At 33.1% G+C, this 27,894-nt stretch overlaps 3 protein-coding genes across 6 annotated transcripts; 2 read left to right on the top strand and 1 right to left on the bottom strand.

The window, feature by feature from the left end:
- Window positions 1-1,254: 1,254 nt before the first annotated feature.
- LOC120082046 (anthranilate phosphoribosyltransferase) lies at window positions 1,255-6,840 on the top strand. 2 transcript variants are annotated; one of them, XM_039037262.1, is made up of 11 exons: window positions 1,255-1,455; window positions 1,564-1,747; window positions 2,387-2,866; window positions 2,964-3,121; window positions 3,387-3,470; window positions 3,588-3,640; window positions 3,851-3,932; window positions 4,454-4,561; window positions 5,159-5,282; window positions 5,418-5,503; window positions 6,338-6,559. In XM_039037262.1, exons 1-11 carry the CDS (start codon window positions 1,369-1,371, stop codon window positions 6,557-6,559), a joined length of 1,668 nt encoding a protein of 555 aa, XP_038893190.1. In that variant the 5' UTR covers window positions 1,255-1,368. The 2 variants fall into 2 exon arrangements, with proteins under 2 accessions (XP_038893190.1, XP_038893189.1); XM_039037261.1 differs by having other exon boundaries at window positions 1,256-1,747; window positions 6,338-6,840.
- A 1,055-nt stretch (window positions 6,841-7,895) lies between these two features.
- Window positions 7,896-14,277, bottom strand: LOC120081794 (ribose-phosphate pyrophosphokinase 4). Its single transcript, XM_039036962.1, has 7 exons — window positions 13,610-14,277; window positions 12,837-13,152; window positions 12,592-12,687; window positions 12,274-12,342; window positions 9,440-9,568; window positions 9,267-9,366; window positions 7,896-8,313 (listed from the first exon to the last, which is right to left on the bottom strand). The coding sequence occupies exons 1-7, from the start codon at window positions 14,014-14,016 to the stop codon at window positions 8,180-8,182; spliced, it is 1,251 nt and encodes a 416-aa protein (XP_038892890.1). The 5' UTR covers window positions 14,017-14,277; the 3' UTR covers window positions 7,896-8,179.
- Window positions 14,278-19,682: 5,405 nt separating this feature from the next.
- Window positions 19,683-26,450, top strand: LOC120081674 (glutamate--glyoxylate aminotransferase 2-like). Of its 3 annotated transcripts, none has more exons than XM_039036744.1 (14): window positions 19,683-20,181; window positions 21,866-22,068; window positions 22,474-22,539; window positions 22,907-23,024; window positions 23,436-23,517; window positions 23,682-23,769; window positions 23,897-24,055; window positions 24,150-24,323; window positions 24,399-24,530; window positions 24,624-24,689; window positions 24,783-24,847; window positions 25,522-25,613; window positions 25,726-25,882; window positions 26,115-26,450. In XM_039036744.1, exons 2-14 carry the CDS (start codon window positions 21,952-21,954, stop codon window positions 26,224-26,226), a joined length of 1,428 nt encoding a protein of 475 aa, XP_038892672.1. In that variant the 5' UTR covers window positions 19,683-20,181; window positions 21,866-21,951; the 3' UTR covers window positions 26,227-26,450. The 3 variants fall into 3 exon arrangements, with proteins under 3 accessions (XP_038892672.1, XP_038892673.1, XP_038892675.1); XM_039036745.1 differs by lacking the exon at window positions 19,683-20,181 and adding an exon at window positions 21,583-21,703; XM_039036747.1 differs by lacking the exon at window positions 19,683-20,181 and adding an exon at window positions 21,657-21,767.
- Window positions 26,451-27,894: the final 1,444 nt, after the last annotated feature.

The following is a 27,894-nucleotide window of genomic DNA, read 5'->3' on the forward strand; positions in this document are numbered from 1 at the left end:
AACGACACCAAAAATGTTTGCTTACTTATCAAATGATATAAAAAGGTGTCGGCCTTGTTTGAAGTTCGACCTCCCCTTTTTATATTGCTTTCCACCGCCTCTCATTAAATATTAGGCCGACACCTTCAACTTTCATAGAGTCAAATCCGGTGCTAAGGACATCTAGTATTTTAATCGGTGATTAATGCCGATCAATACAAGTCCAATCCTTTAGCTCATCACCCCATCGTTTAGTGACCTCACGCTGATGCTCGCGCTGATGCTACATGATCGCCTACTGCATCGCTTAGCTCCACGCATTTGCTACACGATCGCCTACCTCATCGTGTAGCGCCGCTCAATGCTACACGATCGCTCAGCGCCCATGCCCGCGCACGCTTGAGGCTGCCACATGCTTTACTAACCTCTCAAGACTTTGGCTGCTACATACCTTCCTACGCATAGCTTTTCTCTTGGCCACACTTTGGCTTTCTTCAACGCCCAAATAACCTCCCAAATGAGCAAGGCCAATGCATGACACAATACTTAGCCAATTTTCTAGCCTCCAACGCATGGGTTATACTTAGCCAATTTTTCAAGGTTTACCCAAGAGTCAAGTTTTCAAATTCAAACTTTTCTTCTAACTTTTCACCCTTTTTCTCTACAATTACACCTTAATTTTCACATCAACCTACTCACCACACTGGTCTCAGTAGGGAACATACTCAAGTAGAGAAATTAGGGCTCAGGGTTCAGTCTGTTTTTTTTTTAAAAAAAGTTAAAATCTTCTATTTTCTATTTTATAATATAACATACACTAGCTTAATTTTTTAAAAAAAAATTAATTGATTTTAAATAAAATAATAAATAAAAAGGAGAAAAATTTTCCATGGAACGCAATCCTTCAATCCCGAATGGAAAATGAGACAGGAACGGAAACGAAAAAAAACCACGAAGATGAAGATGGGGAGTGCACCTCCGCTATCCCTAGAGGCAAACGTAAGCATAGTTGCTAAGCATATATTCAAATCGCCAAAATCCTTAAATAAAATAAAGAATATACTATCAATCTTAAAGTCGCCGTTACCTATATTTGTAAAAAAAAAAAATATTGACATGAAGTCTTATCTAAAACGGTGTCAATTAAACTAAAAAAATAAGAAAAAGAAAAAGCGTCCAATGAAAATCAACCGTTGCAATGTTAACGAAATGTTCCACTTGAGCTCGCCTCGTGTACAGTTCATTATTTCAATATAAATTGACAACATGTCAATCCTTCCAAAAAAAGACTTGATAATATAAATTTCCGGTAACCGGTGTTTCCAATTTTTTTTTCCGCCATTTCCAGACGAAGTTTTGCAAGCGAGTGGGAAGAACACAGAGATCGACATGAAAGCTCTTTTCCATCCTGATTCTTCTTTTTTTCCTGCGCATCATATTCGCTGCCAGAAACACAGAGATCTTCTCCGTTTTCAGGTTCGAACTCCTTTGATTTTTCCTGTTAAATATCGAGGACGTTGGATTAGAGCGAAGCGGATATGTTTGACCGCGAAATCTGAACTAGATTGGGCTACGATGGATCAGTTAGGACTTTCGGAATCAGATATTCAGAGTCCGGCAATTTCCACTTCGTATCGTAGTTTGAATTTACCGAAGCCAAACCAGACGGTGCTGGAAGCTCAGGCTAGGGTTTGTACTGGACCTACTCAGACCAGGCCGCTTGGTGAAGAACAAGCGTTTAAGGTCTTGGATACAATTTTAAGATCAGGTACTATATTCACTACTAGTTACTTTTTTATTCGTCGTTTTCGTATATTACCGGGAGAATTTGGTGCTGGAGGGGAATTCGATTGTTGATATTTCACAAGAAAACGAGATGTAGAACTCTTGAATAAGTGTTCTCTCATACGAGGCTAAAACTCTGCTGAACTTGATGTCTCTTCAGTTCAATGTTTCTGTGTTTGACGAGAAAAAAGAAAGTTAGGCGTCCTCACTCCAATCTCATTCATAGCTAAATTTTGTCATAATTGTCGCAGTTTAGATAGTAATAAGAAATCGGTATGGTAGTTTAAGAAAACCGATATAAAATTTCACGAACCAATTCAGCAAGACATTTTCTCCCGTACGAGACGAAAATTCCTGAGAACTTGATCTTCCTTAAGTTCAATGATTCTGTTTTTGACAAGAAAAATACTTATATATCATCGGTCCAGTGTTGTTGTTAGCTAAATGTTGTCATGTTTTAAATAAACAATAAATCGGTAAGATACTTAAAAAGAACTTGCAATTTTAGTCAAACCAGTTCTGTGAAATCTGTTTAACTGGGCGCTGCTGGATGTCACATTTATGTAATACTTCTATTTGGCCTGAACTTGAGTTTTTCATCTTTTCACTGTCAATGTTTCAGCTAAAGGAGAGCTTAAAAATGAAATGGAAGTGTCACGATCACAGCTTGGGGCATTCTTTTCTGCAATGACTATACGTGCTAATGTCTTTCCTGAGGCAACTCAGTGGAGTGAAGGGGAAAAGAAGGCAATGGCAACATTTTGGCCATTCCTAGTTCGAGTTCTACCTCCTGATGTAATCTTCATTGCTGATCCTGAGGGTTCTATTATGGGAGGGAGTTCAATTGGGCCTCAATTTGTTGGGAAGGGTTCCTGTGAAATGAGGTTGGTTGGTGCCCTTAGAGAAATCTTAGCAGGAGGGCATCTTGGGTATGAGGAGGTCCAAGGGGTGATGAGAGATGTGCTTCCACTTAAAACAGAAAACCATAAGTCGTCGGGAGTTAGTCATTCGCTACTTTCAGCCTTTTTAATTGGTCAACGTATGAACAGGGAAACTGATCGAGAGCTTAAAGCACATTGCCTTGCATTTGATGATGAATCAAGTGAGTTTCTTTACACTGATTAGTATATTTCTGTGGTACATCAAAATCAGACCATGACTCCCGTGATTAAGTATTGAATAATGAATATTGAAAATAGGTCCTACGCCAGTTGCTGATGTTAGATCATTGACTCATTATGGGGAACCTTATGATGGAAATACACGTTATTTCAGGAGCACATTGTTTGTTGCTGCGGTTAGATCCTGCTATGGGGAATCTTGCTTGCTACACGGTGTGGATTGGATGCCTCCAAAGGTCAAATCAGGCTTTCTTTTTCTTTTTCTTTGATTTTAGCAGACAGTTTATTGAGTATTCCCTGCAGATAAGCTTCAATTTAAACTGACAAAAGCATCCTCTTATCCTACTCATTCCATCCCTTCATTCCAAAATCTTAATTGTTACTTGATAGAATGTTTTATTTATTTATCTAATGTTTAGACATGATCTGGTGCTCTATGAACGGAATGTACCTTTTTTTTTAATTTGTTCGTTCAATTCTACCATTGGTCATCTTCTATAGGGTGGTATTACTGAAGAGCAGATGCTGAAATTTATGGGTGCAAACACAAAGTTAATCCCTTCGCATGCTAAAAGGCTTCTTGAGGTTCACTATTTTCTGTTTGATTCTAATATATACATTAACTTTGATCCTGTGTAGTTCTCATTTATCACATAATGTCATGTTCTGTTTTGATCTTTTTACTGTTGCTATATATTCCAGGACGAGGAGGTTGGTTTTGCCTATGTAAGTCAGCGTGAAGCTCGCCCATCTTTGTATGAATTCTAGTCAGTTTGTTAATTATGTCATTTTTGTATATATTGTTGTTAGAACCTGCCTTTATAATGTCTGGACTTATCAGTAATTGTAATAATAATATACTGGTAGTTCTTCCTAATTGTCGTCCTAATTGATTCAACCCAGTTTTGGTATTATTAACCTGTTGCTTATTTTATGAACGAGTATTCTTTTTGTAATTTCTGTAGATATTCATTGGTTGGGCTGAGGGAGCACATAAAGAAACGGCCACCATTGGCAACAACTGAAAAGGTTCAGCAATTTGTGAAGGTAAAAAATCCATTTTTGACATGATATTGATCTCCAAGTTTTTGCCCAACCACACTTTGGCTCCATTTGATAACTATTTTATTTTTGGTTTTCTGTTTTTGAAAATTATGTTTACGTACATTTATTCTATCTATGCTAAAAACCAAAAACCATATACTTATCAAATAGGATCTACATGATTTGTCAGCGTCAGGATCTTAAATAGTGAATATTTTTTTATGATTATAGAATCGTTTACAACAGTTGATTGACTTTGCTCTTAAATTTTCTTTTTATTTGCAACAAGTCTCCAATAATATATGCAGTTTCATAGTTAAAGGGCTAAGCTTGGATCCTAGTTGTATATATTACTTCTTACAAGGCATTTAAATGGAGATTTTAAATTATATTCCTCATATCCTTTAATAAATAGTATTACACAACGGGTCCATGCAGTGCATCTTCTTCCCAATAAATAGCGTAGAAATTTGTTACTAGTATTATCTGGATAAGTAACGTATAGAGGATAATGCTTAATGCAGGCTAGAGGGAAGGAAGCCATTGTGACTGGATTCTATCATCATGGTTATGAGGAACCACTTCTAATGCTAATGAGGAGAAGGGGTGTTCATTCCGGCTTAGTGGTGAAGGTTGGAATTTAATCTATTAAATTATTTTTTGAAATGTTTAAGCTCATCAGTATGCATGAAGTAAAACGGCATTGATATAATTAGACATGCTTTGAACACATGTTCAACACGCTAAAAAATGTGTCTAAACTAAATAAAAAATATTCAACCTAAAATTAAGGGGGAAAACTGAGTTTTTCTTATAGACTGAATCCTCTATTGATCAATCCTAAAGTTTTGGGATGACATCTCCTTCCTCTAGTTATAGCCAACTAAATCTTTCTATATCTTTTAAGATTTAAAATATGATTGGTTGATTTTACGATTTATGTTTTTAGTGAAATATATTTTGTTTTTATGTTGAATTTACATGTTATATCCAAAGAGAAGTATTAATACAATATATACACATGTATTTTATTTTTAAAAAAATTTGTCTCAATGCGTTCATGTCCTACTCTTTCAAAATGGACGTTTCCGTGTCCTTGTAGGTGCTTCTTAGATCATGACCTAATAATTTCCAAATGGAGTTGACTTATTTGAGTGATTTCTGGAACTTACCTTTTTTTTTACAATTGAGAGGTTTCTAGAACTCAACTTGTGCTACTCTTGTCATAGGGTGAGGAAGGAGCCCTGTCAATGACGACAAGGTTGCGGTCAGCCGATGCTTCAAAAGGACTTCCCGTGAACTACTGTTCTGGTTTTCGATCACTGAGCACGCAATCAGCATTTGAAATCGATGGTTTTAACATCAACTCTTTTGTTTTGTTTTGTTTTGTTTTTTGGCTTACTAATTCTGAATATCCAGATGAAGATCAATTTAAACCATTTTGGCATGAAATGAATGCACGTAAAGAATGAAATAATTGTATTGCAGGCGTATCACGTCATAGTTTCAGTCTGGAGGTCAATGCCGCAGACTATGGATTTCAACCCACTGATACTCCAAGAACCGACAGATCGGTACTTTCTTATCTCTTCTATTTTTATTATTTCCATCTCCCTTTTCCAATACTTTGGGACAGACCTTGCTTCAATGCAGACAAAATTTGTGGTATAATTCAATCTTTACCGAGGAACTGGGGAGGAAAAATAGTTATAAATTAGGTTGAATTACAAGTTTAGTCATGACTTTAAAGGTTAGGTCTAGTTTTTGAACTTTCAAAAGTTCTTACATTTTTAATTTTCTATTTAACATGTCTATGAATAACTTTCAATTTTGTGTCTAATAAGTCTTTGACAAATTCGTAAAAATTAATGATCTAACGGATATAAATTTGAATTTTATCGATAATTGTACTTTAGATTTTCAATTTTGTTTAGAGTAGATACATGAATATTAAAAATAAAAAGAATCTAGGACTAGTTTTGTAATTTTGGAAGTTCGAAGGCCAAATAGATCTTGAGAATTAAATTCGTAATTCAGCTTATACATTATAGTAAGATAGAAAGCTGAAGAATGCTGACTAAGAGATGTCACGTTTGTAGCCTTTTTCTGAATTTTGTTCATAAAGCGAAAGAAAATCGAAAAGGATATATTCGGCATGTTCTTTTTACAACTTTCTTCGTGCTAGTTCTTACCCTTTTCTATGCAAATAGTATTTCCCCAGGTTCGAAAGTGATTGTGGTTCTTTCTCATTATTCAAATCTTATATAACCCTAATTATCCAGTGGCTTTCGTTATTTATAATTTATTTGCATTTAAAAATTTACCTGATTTCCTGGCACCAACTCTATGTAATTTGATTAATGAGCACTTTTCTCTTTCATTGATTTTGGAATTTGTGTTGCGTTCAGGTATCAAAGAACATAGAGTTAGGGTTAGCAGGTCTTAATGGTGAAAAAGGAGCAGCATACGATAGAATTGTATTGAATGCTGGAATGGTGGATCACTTGTTAGGATGCGATGGCGCGGAAGATGTATCCGTAGCATTGGATAGGGCCAGAGAAGCCATCGACAGTGGCAATGCTCTTAAACGTCTCTTAAACTATATCAAGATTTCTAACAAGTTTAAGTAGACATTCTCATTTCTCTACAGTACTTTATTCTTCTTTTTAACTTGAAAACAGATTCCTTCATTTTGTTTCAATTTTTATCCTTTGCAATGGGAGAATAGGCCAGTGGTTTCCAGAATGCTGAGAGGGACAATTAGACCACCGGCTTTTTTGCTCATTTTATAGGTCAGATTTATAGGCGTTTGTTAACAAAAATTCTATACCATACCCTCACGTACTCTCTTTCATAAATATAATGTTGTACTTTAGCAAACAATCAATAGAGTGATTTTATACTTCATTTCCCCAGCATTTTTTTTAGAAACAAAAATAACAAATTGGATAATGGTGCTTAATTCTCCATAGCTGTATTAGACCAAAAAAAAAAAAAAGAAAAAAAAAAGAAAGAAAAAGGGTCTGCACAACTATTTTTCTTGTATTGGCAATTTGGATCGGGTTGTAAACCTATTTAGTTATGAGTTTCAAAAATATTTTCAACCCATTTGGTTTTTGATTTTTTATTTTTTGAAAATTAAGTCTATAAGTACTATTACTTTAATTTCCAAATTTCTTCCTTTATTAGCTACATTTTATCAATGATTTAAAAAAACCAAGAAATTTTTTTTTAACTGAAAAAAAAAAAAGTAATCTTTAATCTTGTTTCTAAAATTTGGCTCATAATTCAATCACTATATGGATGTAAATCCTTTTTTTAATTATCTTTTACACATACAGGACCTTCGTTGCTTCATCTTGTTAACATCATTTTAAGATTTTTTTTAATTCAAAAATCAAGCGGAGTTTCAAAAATATTTATTCTTAAAAAAATTACTAAGAATTAAAATATAGTAATTATTTTAAATGTAAAAAATGTTAAAAATATTTACAAATATAATAAAACTCACTGATAGACATGATAGATCTTAATATAATCAAGACACTGATAGTAATCACAATCTATCACTAATTGACATGACAGTAATATTTTATTATATTTATAAATAATTTGGTTATTTTACTATATTTGAAAACAATCCTTCAAATATTTACCTACGTAAAATAAAACCGACAATAAGAGAATGGTAAAAATACAAACATAATTTTTAAAAACAAAAAAATGAAATAATAATCAAATGAGGTTTTAACAAATGAGATCTTAGTTGTCCATTTTTTGTTTTTGCAAAATAGGCTTATAACCATTAGTTCCACTTCAGAAGTTCTTGCTAAGTATTTTCAAAATTCAAATCAAATCTGGAAAACTGGAAAAAATTAATAGTTCTTAAGAACTTGAAACAAAAAAAAAAGATTCAGAGACGGGTCGTTAATCAATCTTCGATATAGTATATATATACACTGACGCTTTGATATGCAGATGCTTCAACTTTCATTTATGAGGAAGAAACCGTCGCACTGCTCCGTGTCTATAAAAAGACAACAGTAACCCACTTTTGTAGGTAGATCATCATTTGTGCATAGCAACTCAAAAGTCAAAATCCAAACAAAAATTATATGCTAGTAAAAAGCAAACATGATAATATACGTCATTACATAAAACATAAAAAACTTGAAAGGAAATGAAAGGCAAGACTGAAGCAGAAGCTCACATGTTGATCTCGCTATCCAAAATGGCTTCAAACATACATACTATATACGAAGCGCAGCAGCTATAGAACCGGCAAGACTGAGAACTTCAAAAGGAGCTTTATTTGCTACTTCTTTAACAGTCAATGGGCACGAATCAGTAATCCAGAAATAGGTAAGCCCGTTCTCGGGATGCCCTGTAAATGATCACCAGCTTAAGGGATGATAACAACTTAACATATACGCAGCCATTTAATTAATTCATTATGGGTTATAATACTCCTGTCACTTTACTTTCGACTTTGGTTCATTTTAATCTTTATACTTTCAAGATCATTTTCATCCCTACACTTTCATTTGCCCACTTTTAAAAGTACAAAGAACAAAATGGATATTTTGAAAATTTATTGACCAAAATAAACCAATGAACCTTTAACTATTTCATTTTCTGTACCATGACTAATCGATTCTATTGGTTGCATACCCATTAGTACCACAGATAATTGCAATACGGGAAGCAAAACTCACAAGTACCAAAGTTACAGATACCCTCAGTACACTAGAGATGATGTTTGAGTAAGGACTCGTCAACAAGGATATGTGGGAAGGATGGATAAGCACAATAATAAAAATAATAATAATAATTATTATTATTATTATTTGGTCAATAATCTTCCTTGTGCTACCAAAATGAACATCAATTAACATCAAATATGTACTATCGATCTTGAGATAAGAGGTTTAATCCGCTGATCCACAAATTATCAAGAAAATAAAGATTAAATATTACTTTTGTCCATATACTTTTGGTTTTGATTCATTTTAGTCCTTATACTTTCAACTTCTGTTCCTTTGTCCTTGATCTTTCAAAAAGTGACCATTTTAATCTCTAAAAGATGAAGTGAAATGAAAATGAAAATGAAAATGGAGGAATCAAGATGGTTACTCTTTCAAAGTAAAAGGACAAAAATAAATCAAAGCTAAAAGTACATTGATCAAAATGAATACTTCCAAAATATACGGATGGAAATAAACCAAAATCCAAAGGATAGGACCAAAGTTATTTATTTATTTTTTTTTTTTAAAGACACGAATAACAGTGTATAACATGTTTGGAATTGGGAAAACAAATAATAGAGCAATGCAATACCTCCATTATCATGTTCAAAGCGTTGCCACGATCTATTTGGAAAAATCCCATGTGTCACATAGGCACTGATTTTTGCTGCTCCGTGTGCAGCCAGCACTTTCTATAATGAGGAGTGTAAGTGCACTTTCCATAATATCCTCAATTAAAGATTCTAACGGAAGAAACTTAGTTACCTGGCACTCTCTCAGAGTTCCACCTGACTGAACCAAATCATCAACAATCACAACATGCCGTCCTTTCGGTTCTCCCTCCTTTAGTCGCACAATTCTTTGGTCTCCTTCCCGAACTTTGGCACATACGATCTTAAATATCAACAAGACAATTGTATAATCAACACAACTTAAAACAAGGTAAAGCATAGCAGGATAGTTATCCCATTATCTACCAGAAAAATTAATGACTTTATACGGACCCCGTGAATAGAAATACACATCTATCATATGGTACATTGGTCACACCTGCCGGTCTAATGGATAAAAATTTAATATGCAATAAATGATCAATAAAACCTACATGTTTGGAAAAATCCCATAATATCGTTGGGTTTCACTTTTATTATTATTTAACAGGAATTTATACCTGTTTGGTTGTGGTTTGGTTTTTATATGTTTCAGTATTGTTCCCTTTTTTTCCAATGAAAGCAATTGTGTCTTTTAATTGTGTCTATTAAAAGGGAAAAAAAACTTCATATTAAACCCAAAAGGAATATATATATATATATATATATATATATATATATCCACGAGTGTTCGAATCAGCTTATGCGTACCTCGACTAATCTCATCGGACAACCTATCTAAACCTACAACATTTGGATGTCAAGAAAACCCGTAAGATATTAAATCCTAGGTAGATGACCACCATAGATTGAACTCATGACCCCTTAGCTCTTTGACCTTTTTTTTGTGTTCCCACTACCACTGGGTCAATTCAAGATGGTTCCCAAAGAAAATAAGTTGAAAAATATCTTACTATAAAAAGATTTTACTTGGGAAGGCAGTTTAGAATTCTTGCCGCAAGCTTTCTCAATAAAATCCCTCAAATAATCGGATTGCAATTATATATTTACATTTCTTTTCTCCATCTTTTTCCTTTTTTTAGTCTTCAAACAACCTGCCGTCACAATATATCCTCATCTTAGTCCTCTTAAATCTAACTCAACTAATTAAGACATATATAAGACATATATACTCACCAAAAGATCATAAGTTTTGATCTCCATCCATCCTCTATCCCACATAAGTCCAAAATTTAAGAACCGGGCATAGTTTCAATACAAGATGCAATTTTAAGACTTATATTTGAGTTGTAAATTAAGTCCTATTGTCTATTGTGAAGCCAATTGCATGAAATTTGAAGAGAGTCAGCGGCTATTGAGCATTATGGTAAACTTGTAAGAAATTGCCCAGATAAATGCGTGTAGAAGTCGGAGCAATCAGAGGACTGCTCTGTGAAATACTTCAAAAGTGTGTGGACAAATCAGAGACCTGAAGATTATATGGAAAGACGAGATGCCAAAGAAAACAAAGTCCTCATGGACATTACTCGTTGGAGTTCATCCATGGGAGGTTATTAAAAAAATCAGAAAAATGATGTCAAATCCTAATAGGTCCCAGTCTTGTTTCATGCAAATTCAGTTCTTACTGCTTGAATGTCTGTTCAGGGAGTTCATAGTGAGCTTGGATATCTAAACTGCCCAAGCCAGTATCCTACAGATTATGTGTGGACATAGATGGAGAAAGCATGCAAAAAAAATTGTATGGGTGAATGAAATTGGTGCAATCGTGTGGGAGCCGTAGCTGGAGCAAGTAATGGAAATTTTGTGGGAAAAGGATGGGAAGGGAGAAATTATGGGCGTTGACAAAGTTCATGCCAAAAAAAATAGTACTCTTTAGCCAAACCCTTTTGTTAACTCACCAAGAGTAACTAGTAACTATGGAGTAGTTTTTTGAGAGCATGTAAGATAAGGATATAGTCTTTAGAGAGGTCAAAAGATAATAAGGATATATTTTGCTTCCCCTATTGTATTTTTTATCAAATGAATGAAAACTCTCTTTTTATAAAAACAAATGTTAAATAGACAACTAAACTAAAGTCAGGTTGACATATTAAAAAAGGTCCTTATTCAAATAAAAAGGAGATTTCACATAGTCCTCCAAACTTCAGCTCTAGATCTTGCAAATATAACTCTAGCAATGTTTATACTTCATACAATGTATCTATAGATCAAAGGAATCATACAAAACCCATTATTTGATACTTATCAACAACTTTGCTTAGTATTCATGCTTCTGAATCTAAAACTCATACTTGCAAACAAATTACTAGAAATAAAACAACTTGGATTTTCGTGCAAATATCTTCTCTCACTCATTTTAAGCTATCACAAGCTTCTTCTTCTTTCTTTTTTTTAAAATTTTTTTAAAAGAAATATCTACCCACTCATTTTCCTTCAAATATCTACTCTCACTCAGAATCTTATCTCCAGTTCGTTAGTTTCAACTCTGCTGCTAGCAAAATCTATATCAGAATCTTGTGGAACTTAGTATTTTGTAATTTTACTGTAGCAGTCGTGAAAAACCATAAGCATATAGGGGCTGCTTCTATATACATTAAATCCATTACGTGATTACTTAATGGCAGTTCTGTTTTCTAGACAAGGTTTCATTTTATTCACCCTGAGAAAAGATTTCTACATGGTATTTCTCGTGTTTCCTCTCTTACATTCTTGACTCCATAACTTGCTTATGTGGAGAATCGGATATTAACTAGATTGATTGCTAACCAGTTGAAAATAAAAGTTTTACCCGCGAAAATAAGTCTTATAGACTAAAACCAACTTATTCAACTCTCAGAGCAGTGTAGAGCCTGTTACACTTGATCTCCTTGTTTACTGATATCCATTATGGGCCTCACACAGTCAATCATAATATAACCTATTTACCACTCCATTTTTTTTATCCCTGTGAAACTCATAATAATATGTACATATACATAATCTATTTACCGTAGGAAAATGCTGCAGCTGTTTATGAAATCTTTTCCATGCTCCATCATCAGGAAAAGCAATTGCTATCTGCAAAGCAGAAAATTCTGTAACTTAAATGAAAGAGATACTACAACGTAACATCTATTCAACAAATCTACTTCAAAAATCCAGATTAATCTTATCTCACAATGCAGTTTTGAGACAAATTTTCAAAAATTATGGACGATTTAGAATAAACTTCTTATATGAAAACGTCCACAATTATATCAACATAAGTTATAAATGAACATGTAGGAAGAACGAAGAAACAATAGTAAATAGAAGATAAGAGCTCACATTGTCAGAATCTGGCAACTGCTGCAGCCTATATTTTAGCAAAGGAATTCCACTTTCAAAGCAAGGTAAAATATTGTCCCCAAAGTAAAACCTCTCCTGATGAAAGAGAGCAAAAAGTACTTAATAAGACGGCCACTTAAGAGGAGGAAACACTCAAAAAGGTGACGAAGGTTTCTTATAGGCAAGTTATCTTTTAAAAAGGAAGGATCTGCTCATTTTATATTTATAGATGGTAGCTACTGAACCTGCAAGGCATGAATGTCAAAAGTCACAAGGCTCGTCGGTCCTCCTCTTGAAATTGGTATATTCGATAGGATGCGAGCGAGAGTGAAAGCTGTTGCAACATCTCCTTCATCCTCCATACGCTCAAAAGTTCCAGTTGGAAAGAAGGGAAGAACAAGCGTAAATGAGGAGATGAACAATTTCGGCAGTGCATAAATAACGGAGAGTTGCTCGAAGATTACAGCTGGTGAACTGAAGGATGCCAGAAAAGCCACATGCCGTCCACGAATTCCTTGAGCATTAGGTATAAATATGTTCGGAAATCCATCTTCGAACTTCCTAACATAAGAACGTTGCAAGCATTACTGAAAAGGCCTTCTGATTTTGTAGAAATTTTAACTAGAACGAATACAAGTGGAAATTAGAAACTTAAGCAGCTTGTGTTTATCATGCTTTATTCAATGACGAGAGGCACGCAAATAATTTTCCATCAGCAGAATTTGCAAAGTTGTTTTGAAGTGAAATTGCTAAAAGTTCAAAAACACGTGAGAGCTTATCAGTAGCATAATTAACTTCACTGCGCTGCACTGTGCAGCAATACAATCTTGACTGTTGCATCTGCGGGGAAATTCTAGGTCTGAAATGGAAATCAACAACTAAAATCACATTTGATCATTCTGGAACGTCACATCGCTAAGTCGTAGTCGAAATTAAAAATACTGCAACGAATAAAACACTATCGAATGAAGCGTCTCCTATATATTTCTTCCAAAATGGCTAAAATAATCTAACTAACCTCCATGAGATACTACGTAGCTCAATTCCATCAGACTCGGCAGCGATTTTCTCCGCGAGAATTTTCGTCTCCGCGCAAAAAAATAGGCAGATCCTCTTGGCTTCAGTTTTAGAAGTCAATTCCAAAGCCGCCGCCGCCGCGGCGGTCGAAGCAGCAGCCATTGGTATGGAATTCGAAGTAGAAGCAGAGTTTTGAATTGAGCAAAAAGGATCAGTACCAGGAACGCTTTCGATAGTCCACTGATAAGAATTCTCGAAATTCTTGATCTCGCACGCAATGCGGTTCTTGATCTTCGAACGTCCGATGGTATATGTTCTAGAAAATGGCACCGACAATGAATTTCGGGAGGATTTGACGCATGTATTAGGGTTTTTGAACGGAAAGCGAAGGGGACGATTTGCCGCCATATGGCGGATGTGACTCTCGTGACCGGCGCCGTTTTTTGCTGCACTTGGGATGCCTTATAACAATATAAAGTTTGTTCCGGTTGCCGGTACTAGGAAGCTTATGTAGACAAAAATACCCCTGAGCCTCTAAAATCGCGCGTTTTTCTGGTGGGTAAAAATGTAAAAAAAATCACTAACGATGACGTTTCCCACCTTCGTATGGCCGCCTGTATTTTTGCCCTTCTGTGACATCTAACTCATTTCCCACCCCATTCAAAAATTAGAAATTTGTTTTTGTCACCACGAAAATGGAAAAGATTGGTGGATTTGTTAATTTATACACAACGGCCAACACCACCAAACCTTGGAATAAATGTAAATTATATTCTTAAATTTTGAATTATTCCATTTTTTAATCCTTTTAACTTTCAAATATTTTTTTTCATGGCAAGAAAAAAAAAGCCTTTCACATTTTCACATCTATTTAAAGGTGGAATAATCGTTAACATAATTATGACATTAACATATCATTTAATGTATATAATTTTAAGGTGTAATGTTGAAAATCAATTGATGTAGCGATTGATATATAAAATATGATTTTATGAATTATGTCGATAATATATTTTCAAGTTGAAATAAATAATGAGAACAAACTTAGTGTTTTATATAATTGAAATAAGTAGAAAGCCTTGGCATAATGTTTCTTAACTGTACATATGAATTGTCATCTAAATTTATGTTATTTGTTTTTAATTAAAAAAACCTCCTAAGAAAATTTTAAAATTTTGAAAATTTCAAGTTTATAGTATAATCAAAATTACCAAAAATGTAAGTCTATTTTGGACCATTGAACTTCAAATCTTAAATTAAAGAGATATAAAGTTCATTTTTAGTGTCTGAATTGTGAGTATCTGGATTTATTTATTTAATTTTTACTTTTCAAAATGTAATTTTCAGCCTTGAATTTTTAATAATAGATCTAAGAAAAGTAATTTTCTTTAATATTTAATCATGATATGATATTTTAAACAGAAAAACTAGTTTTAAAAAATGAGCTCTTCCTCTTTCCAATTTTCTCTTTTATTTCTTTGTTCCCTCTACCCTTGTTCCTCTCTCCTTTAATATTTTTATTTTTAAAAAATTACATCGCACTCTATCGATTTTGGTACAATTGAAGGTAGGAAAATTCGAACTATAAATCTCGTGGTTCTAACATGCCAATTGAATTATGTTTGGTTTGGCTACATTATTTATTTATTTATTTATTTATTATTATTATTATTATTATTATTGGTAGATAATTAACTGAAAAAACGACCAAACACAATAAATTATTCCAGGATGCTATAAGGAATATGGATTTAGCTTTGTATGAGAAATATTCTAGAAATAATCTGAATTTGTATCAAAGTGGGCTATTAAAAAAATATCCATATTACAGCATTCACATTCAATAAGAAAAATAAGTATGTAGTTTGTAGCTGAAAAGTGACTGTTTCATAATAATCGTAAAAAGATATAAAATATATATATATATATATATATATATGCTCCTAATAACCTTAAATATAAATTCGAAAGGTATATTATATATATTGCTCACCAAATAATTTATCACGATAAAAGGAGCCTTTCATTATATCAAAGTTTCTTTCAATTTTTTCTTTTTTTTTTTATACCAATGGTTGGCGTTAGCATGCACTTAATAAAAACAAACAGGATCATTAAGCACTTTAATTGATCCATTTTAGTAACTAAGAAAGCATATTCATAAAGAAAAAATAGGATTTGAAATTTACCTTTGAAGACCTTCTTCAATCCACAAATTCAGTTTCAATCTTGACTCCAAAAGCTTGTAAATCACCACACCTTAGATTGGGTGGTGAAACCCAAAATGAATTGAACTCAAGGGAATCTTTACGGAATTTTCTAGTTTTTGTGTACAAGGGTTGAAGAACTCTTTTTCAACAAAACTCAACCCCAAAAACCCTTTGCATGTCCTCCTCTTCAGCAAATAAATCAAGTTTTTATTTAATTCCATTATGCAATATTACATATTTCAGGTCTTGAATAAGGGGCTTCACCATCTCATTGGCTCGAGAAGGACTCGATTTAGTGATTGGATCACAAACCTATTGTTCGTTTTAGAATTAATGAGACTAAAGGAGCAAGATGTAATTTTGGGGGTAAAACAGCATTAGACCTAGTCGTTATTACGAGCAACCAGTGGATGGTCGACTTACTAATTGTGGTTAGATCAAGTGGACAAAAATATATTTAAAGTGAAAGAGTGTAACTACTGAACTATAGTGGTGTGTCTCGGTAGTTAACGAATAAAGATAATTCGATTTAAAAAGTTTAACCAATTAATCTCAAGTCATTGGAGTTCATGATCGGTGGGTTCATAAGTTCCATCTACTGGCTCGTAAAAAGATTAAACCTTTGATTAAAATATTGAGTAAATTTGAAATATTCAAATATATTCGATATAATTAAGGTTCAAATTTATTGAAATGAAACGTATTTGGAAAGTAATATATTTAAATATTGATTACATGAATAAGATTTAGGTATTTTATTAATTTAATATTTGATATTAAATTATTATTTATTTATTTATTTAAAATTAAATCAGTTTTCAATTTTTAAATTGAATTTTCAGAAATTGAATTTTCATTTGATTTAATTTAGAATTAAATCTAATTGAAAAATATTGGTTAGTGGAAAAATCCTAAATATTACAAATTGAGTGGATTTATCTCTAATTCAACACTTAGCCCACTTTGGTTAATGCTTCTTGAAGTGTCAAGAGGTTGAATCAATGAGTGCTTGCATGTATTTGTTGAATAAAACTTCAATTTCTGAAATTGAAAGAGAGAAAACTTTGGAATTTTGGAAATTTCAGCAGAATTTCTTCTAACTCTCAAACCCTCTCCATATCCACCCACATCCCTTCTCAATTATGAGTTCCACCACTCTATTCAAGGCTGAGAATAGTAGAGAAGATTCTTTTGGTGGTCTAAAGTTTTGAAGGTCAAATTTATGGAAAGTGGAATTCTTCAAAGGTAATAAACTGAAATCCTTGTATGTGAAAAACTTGTTTTTCAACATGCTTTTGACTCAAATTAACTGTAATTAGAGTGCTTAATTATTTTGTTTGCTTCCGTGTACTGCATGTTTACTTCAACGGTGAGGATGACATCAAACACTTTGATTTTGAGTGGAAATTAGGTGTCTCATGTGGGATAAACCCATTAAGTCGAATTTTTCCAACTTCTTTAATTTAAAATCAAATTCTTAAAATTGAAATTTAATTTTCAATTAATTGATTTTAAACTAAAAAATTATTTTGAAATCAAATTTTAAAAATTGGAAAAAATTGTAAAATCAATTTAATTCCAACAATTAATTTTTTAAAAAATTAGATAATTAATTAAACTGATTAATTAATTAGATTAATTTAATATCAAATATTAAATTAATTAAATACTAATTCTATAACTATGAATCTCTGTTCATGTAATTAATATTTAAATCAATTTTAAATTTATCTTATTCTCCAATTTCGTTTAATTCGATAATTAAACGTGTAATTGTATCATATATAATTTACTAATTCCCTTAATTTGAATTTGAACGTTTCAAATTCTCTCATCACGCTATTTTAAGGTTTAATCCGTCTATGAGCTAGTAGGGGACCTAATAGACCTACAGATCATGGGTTCCAACAATTTGATATTAACCGGATAAATTTTTTAACCTAATTAATCAACATTCGTTAACTACGGGGTCACTCTACTAAAGCTCAGTAGTTATACTCTCCTTACTGTAGATATAATTGTGTCCACTCGATATAACTATAAACAGTAAGTCAGCCTTTCACAAGTTGTTCATAATAACGACTGGGTCATAAGTTGTTTTACCCCCGAGATTACATTTTGTTCCTTAAATCTCACTGATCTTCGAATGCTTAAGTCTCACTGATCTTCTAATGAAAAATTGATTTGTGATCTAATCACTAAACCAAATCTCTCTCGGGCCAATGAGAGGGTGGAGCCCTTGTTCAAGACTCGGAGTCATCATTTAAAGGAATAACCTATCTATTATCCCTAAAATTAGGTAGGAGTGAATTTCATCTTAGACCTTATATCCCCAGCTATCTACCCGATCCAACACTCACCTATGAAAATCTAAGGATAGTCCTAAATAAACAAGTGTTCGTAGTTAGCTAATGATTAAGGTCAAGTTACCTAGATCATCACTTTGAAATAGTCAGTCTCAAACAGTAAACAATATTATAAAGTAAAAGTGACATCATTTCTTAGTCCAATCTTATATAAACTCTTTACATAGGACGCTTCCACTTGCATGTCTCCACATGAACAAATTAGGACCACTTCATTTGTAGCATTTTACAATAATTGTAACATCTACAAAGTGGGTTGCATCCGTTAGTATCCCTAGAATAAGGTACCAAACCTTATTCGTATACTATAGACCATTTGGGCTATTTACTCGAATTTTACCCCCTCTTATGTCTCTACATAAAGTTCAAGTACTCATGTAATAGCCATGGATCTTAGTTTATTGGATTTAAGTTATTTCTAAAATGAAATGAGCAATTCATGCATTCAACAACAACTTCATTGAATCAAACTTCAATAACATCTCTATTGATCAACAGAATAAGTTTATTGTTTACAAACCATGAGTTTTAAGACATAAAACCCAACAAACACCCAATTGGACTAATACTTCAATAGTAACACACATTTGTGCACATGATGTTTAGTTTTTAGAGAGAAATAAAATAAACTAGGGCATCACATACCCATAGTTTGTCTTTACTAGGTATCATATACCTATGAGTTTTTCTCTCACTTGCCCTAGATTATATAACCCGACCCTCATACACTTTAGCCGAGAGGACCCTTGTAAACACATCATTATACAATATACTTCTAATTAATTAACAAATAGGGAACGGATCTTATACCCTCGATTAAATAATTTGGAAAAAATGGACTTAATGGGTTTATCCCACATGAGACAGCCAATTTCCACACAAAATCAAAGTATTTGGTTTCATCTTCATGTCAATTTAAGATTGCATAATGGAACTGAATAAAATTCAATTCATTTGCTGAAGAGGAGGACATGCAAAGGGTTTTTTGGGTTGAGTTTTTTTTTTGAAGAATTCTTCAACCCTTGTAGACAAAAACAAAAAAACTCCATAAAGATTCCCTTGAGTTCTAAGTCATTTTGTATTCCACCACCCAATCTAAGGTCCAAGAGAATAGTAGGAAAGATTCAATGGTCTACAAGCCTTTGAAGTCAAGATTGAAGTTGAATTCGTGAATTAAAGAAGATCTTCAAAGGTATATTTTCAAACTCTATTTTTTTCTTATGAACATATTTTCTTAGTTGCTAAAATTGATGAATTAGAGTGCTTAATGATTTTATTTACTTTTGCTAAGTGTATGCTAACTCCAACAATTTTGAGGAGGGGTTGAAACTCAAAACTCAAGATTAACAACACACATTCATGTTAGTATCGGTTTGGATCGACTTGAGAAATTTCTTTTTTTCAAAAATCTCATTTTTATTTAAATATTTTTAACAAAATTTATCGAAGATATACTTCAAAAGTAATTTTGATTGGTGGTAAAATATATATATATATATATTTTTTTTCAAAATCAGTTATTTTTTAAATTAAATCCATTCCAAACACATCGAATTATGCTACGTTGCATTGAGATATCATTTTCTCTTTTTTTCAAAAAACACCCGCCACTACTTGCTGATTTCATTGTCCAAACTCCAAATATGACACATTGAGCCAAAGGAACAGAACCGGCAAAATTCTGGAGTCTATCGAAACTGAACTTTCTGCATGAAGCTGCGCCACACTTTAGTTACTTCAACGTTATCTCTTCGAATTTTCGATATGGAGAAAAATCCACAATTCAAATTTCAGTGGCTCTGCTTCATCGTTGCGTTCAATTTTATTGCCACAAAACCCCCACTTCCTCAATATCCTTCTAAAATTGAGCCCCTGCTGCCAATTCTAATATCGCTGCTCCACACAAAAACCCGAAGTTCTTGGCCTAATCTGATTAACCATCGGCATTTGCTCTGTTTACTCTCAAGTGCGATTTGGGAGTGTTTCGCTTCCATAAGGTAAATTATCTTCTTTGGATGTTTGTGATTAACCGATAATTTTTTGTGTTTAGTGTTAATTTGTTAAATGTATATTGGGCTGGAAGTAAATTCAAAATCATGCTATTTTGTTTTGTCTGTTCGTAGATTTCTTCCTCGTTTGTGTCAATGCCCAGTTCTTCATTTGCAAAACTTCATAAATCAAAAGAGCTCTAGGTTTTTTGGTTTGTTCTTTTGCATGGATTAGATTGCTCCGAGGCGATTGTTCTCTTTGTTCATCTTGGCATATTGGAAGAAGGGATGCTAGTTGATTGAAAAGTTATGGGTCGTTAATGGGAAGTTTATTGCTGTTTTCTTCGGATTCATTTTCATGAATAACATAAAACTTTTCATGTATGTTGGACTAGTTGAGGGTCATTATAGAAGTTGATCTCTTACTCTGATACCATGTTGAATGATCACTAAATTCAAATGCTTATGCTAAACCTTAAATAGATAGGTTGGTTTTTTTTGGGGTCATGTTTGATAAGGTATTGGTGTTTTGTTTATGAAAATTATGTTTTTTTCTTACAAATTTTTTCTAAGCTTTTCGACTTACTTGAAAACACTTTTGAATTATAAGCCAAATTTAAAAACCAGTACAATTATTTATGTTCCGTGTGGTAATTATTTGGTTGTTGGTTTTTAGTTTTTGAAAATTATGTCTATAATCACCCCTTCAACATCTAAATTCCTTGCTTTCTTATCTACTTTCTAGCAATGTTTTAAAAAACTAGCTAAGTTTTGAAAAGTAAAAGAAAAGTAGTTTTTAAAAGCTTGCTTTTGTTTTTAGAATTTGACTAAGAATTCAACTCTTTTACTTAAAGAAAGATGAAAATCATTTTTAATAAATTAAGAGAAAATAAGCTTAATTTTCAAAAACCAAAAAATAAAAAATTTAATGGTTATTAAACGGGGTTTTAGTTTTTTAAAAAATAGGCGATAAAGTAAGAAAACTATACGTGAAAGTTGTTGAAGAAATCGGCACAAAAGGAGGAGAAAGAATCTCTTTTGAAGAAAGAAACTTTTATTTTGAAATACACAAGGATGAATTCTTAGAAATTACTCTTTCACTCTCAAGACACTCACTCACTTTTCTACACTAGCTCTCTAACTTTTCTTGACTCACATATGGGGTCACACCTCCTATTTATAGGCATGAGATCCTTGGAGCCCAAGTAAAATGATTTTTCTAGGCTATTCTTGGATCCTACAAACATTCTAGATATTTAAATTATCCTTATCCAAAGGAATTCTTCTTGAATCTAAGAAAAAATCTAAGATATTTCTAGATCTTTTCTTTTGAGATGTTTATTTTACATATTCCAGCATGCCTCTAGAAAATAATCTAATTTTACATTTTTATGTCATATATTCAATATTTCAAGAATCTTCTAGACTAGTTAGTGTTGCTATATATATTTAACAAAAGTAGTGTTAGTAAGATTAACTTTAAAAAAACAGAAAACTGAAAAAAATGATTATTAAACGTGCCTAAATTTTTGTGCGTATATATTCTCAATACTTTTCATGTACTCTATCCGTGATAAAAAAAAACTTGATAACCTGTAATTTCAGATCAATATTTTTCTTACCCTTTGGCGCATTTAGAATTTTTATCATTTGGTTTCTAATTTATCGTTTGTCTCTCTCTTGTGAAATTCAGGTTCAGGGCAGATTTTGTTTTGTTGGTAAATTCCAGCTTTTTTGCCTGTATTGGAGCAATAGCTACAAGAGGTTAAATAAATCATCATGTCGCAGAAGGCACTAGATTATGAGTCTATTAATGAAAATGTGAAAAAGGCTCAGTACGCTGTTAGAGGAGAACTATATCTGCGAGCTTCTGAGCTTCAGAAAGAAGGGAAAAAGGTATGTATAAAGTTTTCATCTAATCGTGTTTCTGTCATTCATATAGTTCCTTCTCTGCTGTCAAGAATATTTCGTTTGGTTATTTAAGGAGTTTGGTTAATTGGTTGTGTTACCTTTGATCAAAACTTTATCCTACTGTGATTTATTACTAAGCTAAGTTATTGGAATATGCTCCACTTTGAGCATAATCCCTGGTGGCTTTGTTTTTAGCTCCACCTAAAAGACCTCATAGCAATTGAGATATTGTCTTGTTATATACTTATGATTTTCCGCATATTCTGTTATCTAGCGAATGTGATACTTTGGTTGCAGACCCGACATCCCTGTTATTTCCTGTTTCAGTCTCGTTCAGACTAACTTTTCTAGCTGAACACTTGTAGCTCATAGTTTCAAATATTTCTGCAGATTATTTTCACAAATGTTGGGAATCCTCATGCTCTTGGACAGAAGCCATTGACTTTTCCACGTCAGGTCTGTTACTACAGCCACTTTCATTTGTTGCAGTTTGATTTTTCTTCGTTTGATTTACAAGTTTAGTTCATCAACTTTCAAATTTATATTTAATGGATGCATGACTTTGAAGTGTCTAGTAGATGTATAATAATCTTTTGAACTCTTAATTTTGTATCCGATAGGTCTCTGAATGTTTAGGGACTAAATAGACACAAATTTGAAAGTTGCAAAACTTAGTGGACCCTTTTTAAGAGACTAAATAGATACAAACCTGAAAGTTTAGGAAATAAACTCATAGTTTGACCTTCTATGGTTTTTCTTTGGGACCGAAGTCATCACTCGCCCTATGATCACCATAAATACTACCTAACTCTTACTTCTACAGGTGGTTGCTCTTTGCCAAGCTCCCTTTCTGTTGGAAGATCCTAATGTAGGATTAATATTTCCTGCTGATGCTATTGCAAGAGCCAAACATTACCTCTCATTGATTCCAGGAGGCCTAGGTGACTTCTTACTTTGATTTCACAAGTTAGAATGATTCTGGATTAATTGTGAACGAACTTGCTGGCAAGAGGTGTCATGAAATAACGAAAGCAAGGACAGCTTTAGTTTCAATTTCTTTTTTCTGTAGTATTTTCACCTTTGGCACATTCAAATTCCTTATAACCACAAAAGTTTTGCATATAAGCAATGGGTTTCAGGATGACATTTATCCTTTTCTTAGTCTATATTATTTATTTTGTTAAAATTTTCTAAACTTGACTACATGAATTTCTCAATTTCCTTTTATTTACTCCACGAAACTTGGAAGTACAACTGGTTGAGAAAGTTCTGAAATCGGTTTCACAGAAGTTAAGATCTTTTAGAAACTACATACAATTGATTGGCATTTTACTCTTCCAAAATACTTCTAGGTGCTTACAGCGATTCCCGAGGACTTCCCGCAATTAGGAAGGAAGTAGCAGACTTTATAGGAAGGCGAGATGGCTATCCGAGGTAATAATGATGATATCTACTCAAATCTTATTATGTGCGTGACTCCGTGAGTTAGGACCTGTTTGGAAACTTTCCAAGCACTTAAAACCATTCATTTTATTAAACAGTTAGGAAACTTTTTCAAGCAGTTAGAAAGTGCTTATTGTTCATTGCTCTCATGACAGTGATCCAGAACTCATATACCTCACGGATGGCGCCAGTAAAGGTGTAATGCAGATATTGAACACTATTATCCGTGGTGAAGGGGATGGGGTACTATGTCTTGATTGATCATGAGAATTTGATTGCTTTCACTTGCAAAATATGTTACTTGAATAGGTTGTCTCCATTCTCTTCACACTCCGTTTGCTTTGTTAAGTTTAAATTAATGCTTTATCAGATTTTGGTCCCGGTTCCGCAATACCCTCTTTACTCGGCTACTATTGCGCTGTTTGGGGGCTCTCTTGTTCCATACTACCTAGAAGAGACTGCAAATTGGGGTCTTGACATTAATGATCTTCGCCAGTCAGTTGCTCAGGCTCGCTCCAAAGGAATTAATGTTAGTGCATTTACCATATTTGTTTGTGAAAGAAAAATTCTGTAGGCCGATGTCGTACCGATAACTCGTGTCTTATTTGTTGGTTTCTGGTTAGGTAAGAGCAATGGTGATTATAAATCCTGGCAACCCGACTGGCCAATGTCTTAGTGAAGCAAATCTGAGAGAGATTCTGAACTTCTGTTTCCAAGAAAATTTGGTCTTACTTGGAGATGAGGTGTATCAGCAAAATGTATACCAAGACGAACGCCCCTTCATTAGTTCTAGAAAGGTAAAATGGTCATGTTTGAGTCTCACTTTTCAGTTTGGTTTTCAACTTGTTGATATGATCCGTTGTATCTCTCAGGTATTACTAGATATGGGCCCACCTATTAGCAATGAACTGCAGCTTATTTCTTTTCACACTGTGTCGAAAGGATATTGGGGAGAATGTGGACAGCGTGGTGGATACTTTGAGATGACCAACATTCCTCCAAGGGTTTGATTACTTCATAAGATCACTGCTCAATTTTATGGGTTTTCTTTCAGCATTTTTATAACACGTGTAAAATCCGATCGTCTGATGCTGCAGACAGTCGATGAAATATATAAGGTTGCTTCTATATCACTCAGCCCAAATGTTCCTGCTCAGATATTTGTGAGTCAACTCAATGTGTTGTATGTTTGTTATTAACCTTTGGATCTGGAACACCTGAATTTTCTCATGCAGAAAGTTGCTTTATTTTTGCAGATGGGTTTGATGGTCAATCCTCCCAAGCCTGGTGATATTTCATATGATCAATACATTAGCGAAAGGTATGGCTAGCATCGTATAATTTTTTTTATACCTCCTCTTTAATGGCTATCTGGTATCTTTAGGAATCTCTTTCATTATTTGGATCCCATTTGATAACCATTTCATATTTGATTTTTTAAAAATTAAGCTTATAAACATTACTCTCACCTATAAGGAGGTATTTGGTTGAAGTTCCCAATAATTATAACCCACAGTTGGCTACCGTAATACTATTTGAAAACCTTTATAATCTACTATGTTTTCTATTTTGTAACTATCCTCTCTCCTCATTTGTAACCCAGACTAAAATAGTTTACACCTTAATCACAGACTATAATGACCAACTTAGCACCCCAAACAATCTTTAAGTTTGTTTGTTTGGTTATTCACTGTCTACCAATGTTATCTAAAACCCAAGTCAAGTTTTGAAACTAAAAACAGTAGTTTTAAAAAACTTATTTTCATTGTTTCGAATTTAACTAAGAATTCAAACATTTCTTTAAGAAATATGAAAACCATAGTGAGAAAGTTTGGGAAGAAACAAGCACAAATTTTACAAACAACTAAAAAAAATTGTGAACTTAGTTATTCCCAAGTCAGTTTTACTATGTTGTATACATCAACAAATTTGAAATTAGGGAATTGTTAACTTTTCAAGTAAATAAACAGTATCTTATCTTTTTTGGGATTGTAGCAAGGGGATCCTTGAATCACTGAGGAGAAGGGCAAGAATAATGACTGATGGATTTAACAGCTGTAAAAACGTCGTCTGCAATTTCACAGAAGGTAAATTGTTTTTTGTTAGAACATTTCATCTCTCTCTTGTTCTTTTCTGTACACTTCCAAAATTGGATTGCTATGAGATATTAGATTAAAAAAACTAGTGAATTGTGAACAGGTGCCATGTATTCGTTTCCACAAATACGCCTCCCGCCAAGAGCAATTGAGGCTGCCAAACAGTTAGGAAAAGTGCCTGATGTTTTATACTGCCTCAAGCTCTTAGAAGCCACTGGAATCTCCACTGTTCCAGGTTCAGGATTTGGGCAGAAAGAAGGGTAATATTATCAGTACTTTTAGAATCTCTACTAAATTTCTCCATTGACAAGCATTTGTTATGTAAAATAATCGACTTCATGGTCTTCCCAACTATCTTGCTACATTAAGAACCATAACACGATCCTCTCGTATCTCAGCCATGTACTAATTTCCATCAATGCATTTTGGTATGGACATGATCTTGCATAGCTCAACAGCCAATTGGCATTGGCTGATTTTTTTCCCTTATAGGGTGTTCCATTTGAGGACAACCATCTTACCAGCTGAGGAAGACATGTCTGAAATCATGGCAAGTTTCAAGAAGTTCAATGATGCATTCATGGAGCAATATGAAAGGCAATGATTTATTCAAGAACGTGATCGGGGCAGCTATCATGGATCGATTCAGATTCGCTATATACTCTTCAGTTACTGTAAAGCTTTTGCAAGCATACATATTCTAACCTTATTATGAAAACTTAATTATTCTATTGGATTGGATGTCATCTTTTACTCTTTCCTTTTGAATTTTGATATTGGATTGCACTTTGTAAGTGATGATGAGGAAATTAGCTGAAGGACTTTGTTGAAATTTGAAAAGTGAGGAATATCGAATACTGGATAAGAGGGGAAAAGCAGCTTTTGGTAAACTCCTTTGTCTAGCACTGGGAAGAAACCTACAAATTGCAAGATTCCTTCGGCTTATTTTTTAGAATAAGAATAAATCACCTTGAAAATTGGAACTCTTTAGTTTGAGTATTTGTAATTTTCTTTCTTCCCCGCCGCCCCCTCGTTTTTTTTTTTTTTTTTTTTTTTTTTTTTTTTTTTAAAAATTATTTTTTAAAAAAATAATTTTATAAATTATTTAGTTTTATTGTTTGGTAAATAACTTGCTTTCCCCGTTCAGAATAGATGATTCAATTAATAACTCTAATTAATTAAAACTTCATTTAAATCTTGTTCTTACAATTTTTTTGTTAGATTTAATTTGTTGAGTTCGGACATTTCACTGCTAAGCTTGAATTTCTATTTTTCTAACTAATTAGTTGTGTAAGTATTTTCATGATTTTTGGTGTTTTGTTAATCAAAATTTGTGTACTTTTGGTTCATGGGCTACGTTCTAAGTTAGTATGGATGATGTATTAAGCGCAAACATCTCTTCTTTGGAATTTAATTGATGAAATTAAAACGGACCAATTAAGTTAACTTCCATGGCTAAACAAAAAAGTTAGATGGTAAAAAATGCCATAGAATTGATATTTTTGCAAAAGCTGCACTATTACCCTTCCTATAAATGTTCAAAACTATCATTGGAGTAGAAAACTATTAGAATGTTAGACAAAAATCGACGTGTCTGAATATTATACTTTCAAGCTTAATTCAGACAAACGTCTTAGTCACTGTTATTTCATTCGATCTCACCACCATGTCAGGAAAAAAAAAAAAATCTAAACTCCAATTTAGATTCTCAATTAAAATTTCTTTTGAAAAACCATCCATATATGAATTTTGGTCACCATTTTGTTAATTTAAAATTTGAAGAAGTCTACACATATATAAGAATTGAGTGCATTAACGATTTTCAAACATAATCCTAAAGTTGATTCACTCATAATAATTTAGAAGTTTAATTGAAAATTTTTAATATCTTATACGTCTAAATTAAGAATAGTCGTCCGAGGGTGTAAATAATAATTTAAATGAATAGAAGATCAAAGCTTGGATTGTAAATTGGAAATTTCGTTTAAAAAATATCATCAATGTATTGTTATGGTTACAAAGCAGGTCAGCGTCAGGCGACTGTTCTTAATTGAAGCGCCGAAGTAAGTCAACTTCGTGTGCCCGGGTCAGCTTCTCTTCATTTGATTTTCATTGAGTTTCCCTCTCTCAATCTCTCTCCCTCTCCGGGCAGGGAATCTAATAAAGCATGTATCTCAATTTCGCGTTGTCACTATTCTTAGCCCTTTGCCCCCAAAATTAACTCGGTTTCTTGACTTTCTACGAAGAGCAAAAAGGCCAATATATATATATA

Source organism: Benincasa hispida, chromosome 7 (genome assembly GCF_009727055.1).
Source record: "Benincasa hispida cultivar B227 chromosome 7, ASM972705v1, whole genome shotgun sequence".
Lineage (NCBI taxonomy): Eukaryota > Viridiplantae > Streptophyta > Magnoliopsida > Cucurbitales > Cucurbitaceae > Benincasa > Benincasa hispida.

Excerpts from the sequence above, each read along its gene's own strand:
- LOC120081794 (XM_039036962.1), bottom strand. The coding sequence starts at position 14,016 with ATGGCGGCAAATCGTCCCCTTCGCTTTCCGTTCAAAAACCCTAATACA. Across the intron at positions 13,153-13,609 it reads CTACGTAGTATCTCATGGAG|GAAGTTCGAAGATGGATTTC; the intron begins GTTAGTTAGATT and ends TTCTTATGTTAG. Across the intron at positions 9,367-9,439 it reads GAACTCTGAGAGAGTGCCAG|AAAGTGCTGGCTGCACACGG; the intron begins GTAACTAAGTTT and ends TCCTCATTATAG.
- LOC120081674 (XM_039036744.1), top strand. The coding sequence starts at position 21,952 with ATGTCGCAGAAGGCACTAGATTATGAGTCTATTAATGAAAATGTGAAA. Across the intron at positions 22,540-22,906 it reads CATTGACTTTTCCACGTCAG|GTGGTTGCTCTTTGCCAAGC; the intron begins GTCTGTTACTAC and ends TTACTTCTACAG. Across the intron at positions 23,770-23,896 it reads TCCGTGGTGAAGGGGATGGG|ATTTTGGTCCCGGTTCCGCA; the intron begins GTACTATGTCTT and ends ATGCTTTATCAG.
- LOC120082046 (XM_039037261.1), top strand. The coding sequence starts at position 1,369 with ATGAAAGCTCTTTTCCATCCTGATTCTTCTTTTTTTCCTGCGCATCAT. Across the intron at positions 3,471-3,587 it reads ATGCTAAAAGGCTTCTTGAG|GACGAGGAGGTTGGTTTTGC; the intron begins GTTCACTATTTT and ends TATATATTCCAG. Across the intron at positions 5,283-5,417 it reads ATCAGCATTTGAAATCGATG|GCGTATCACGTCATAGTTTC; the intron begins GTTTTAACATCA and ends ATTGTATTGCAG.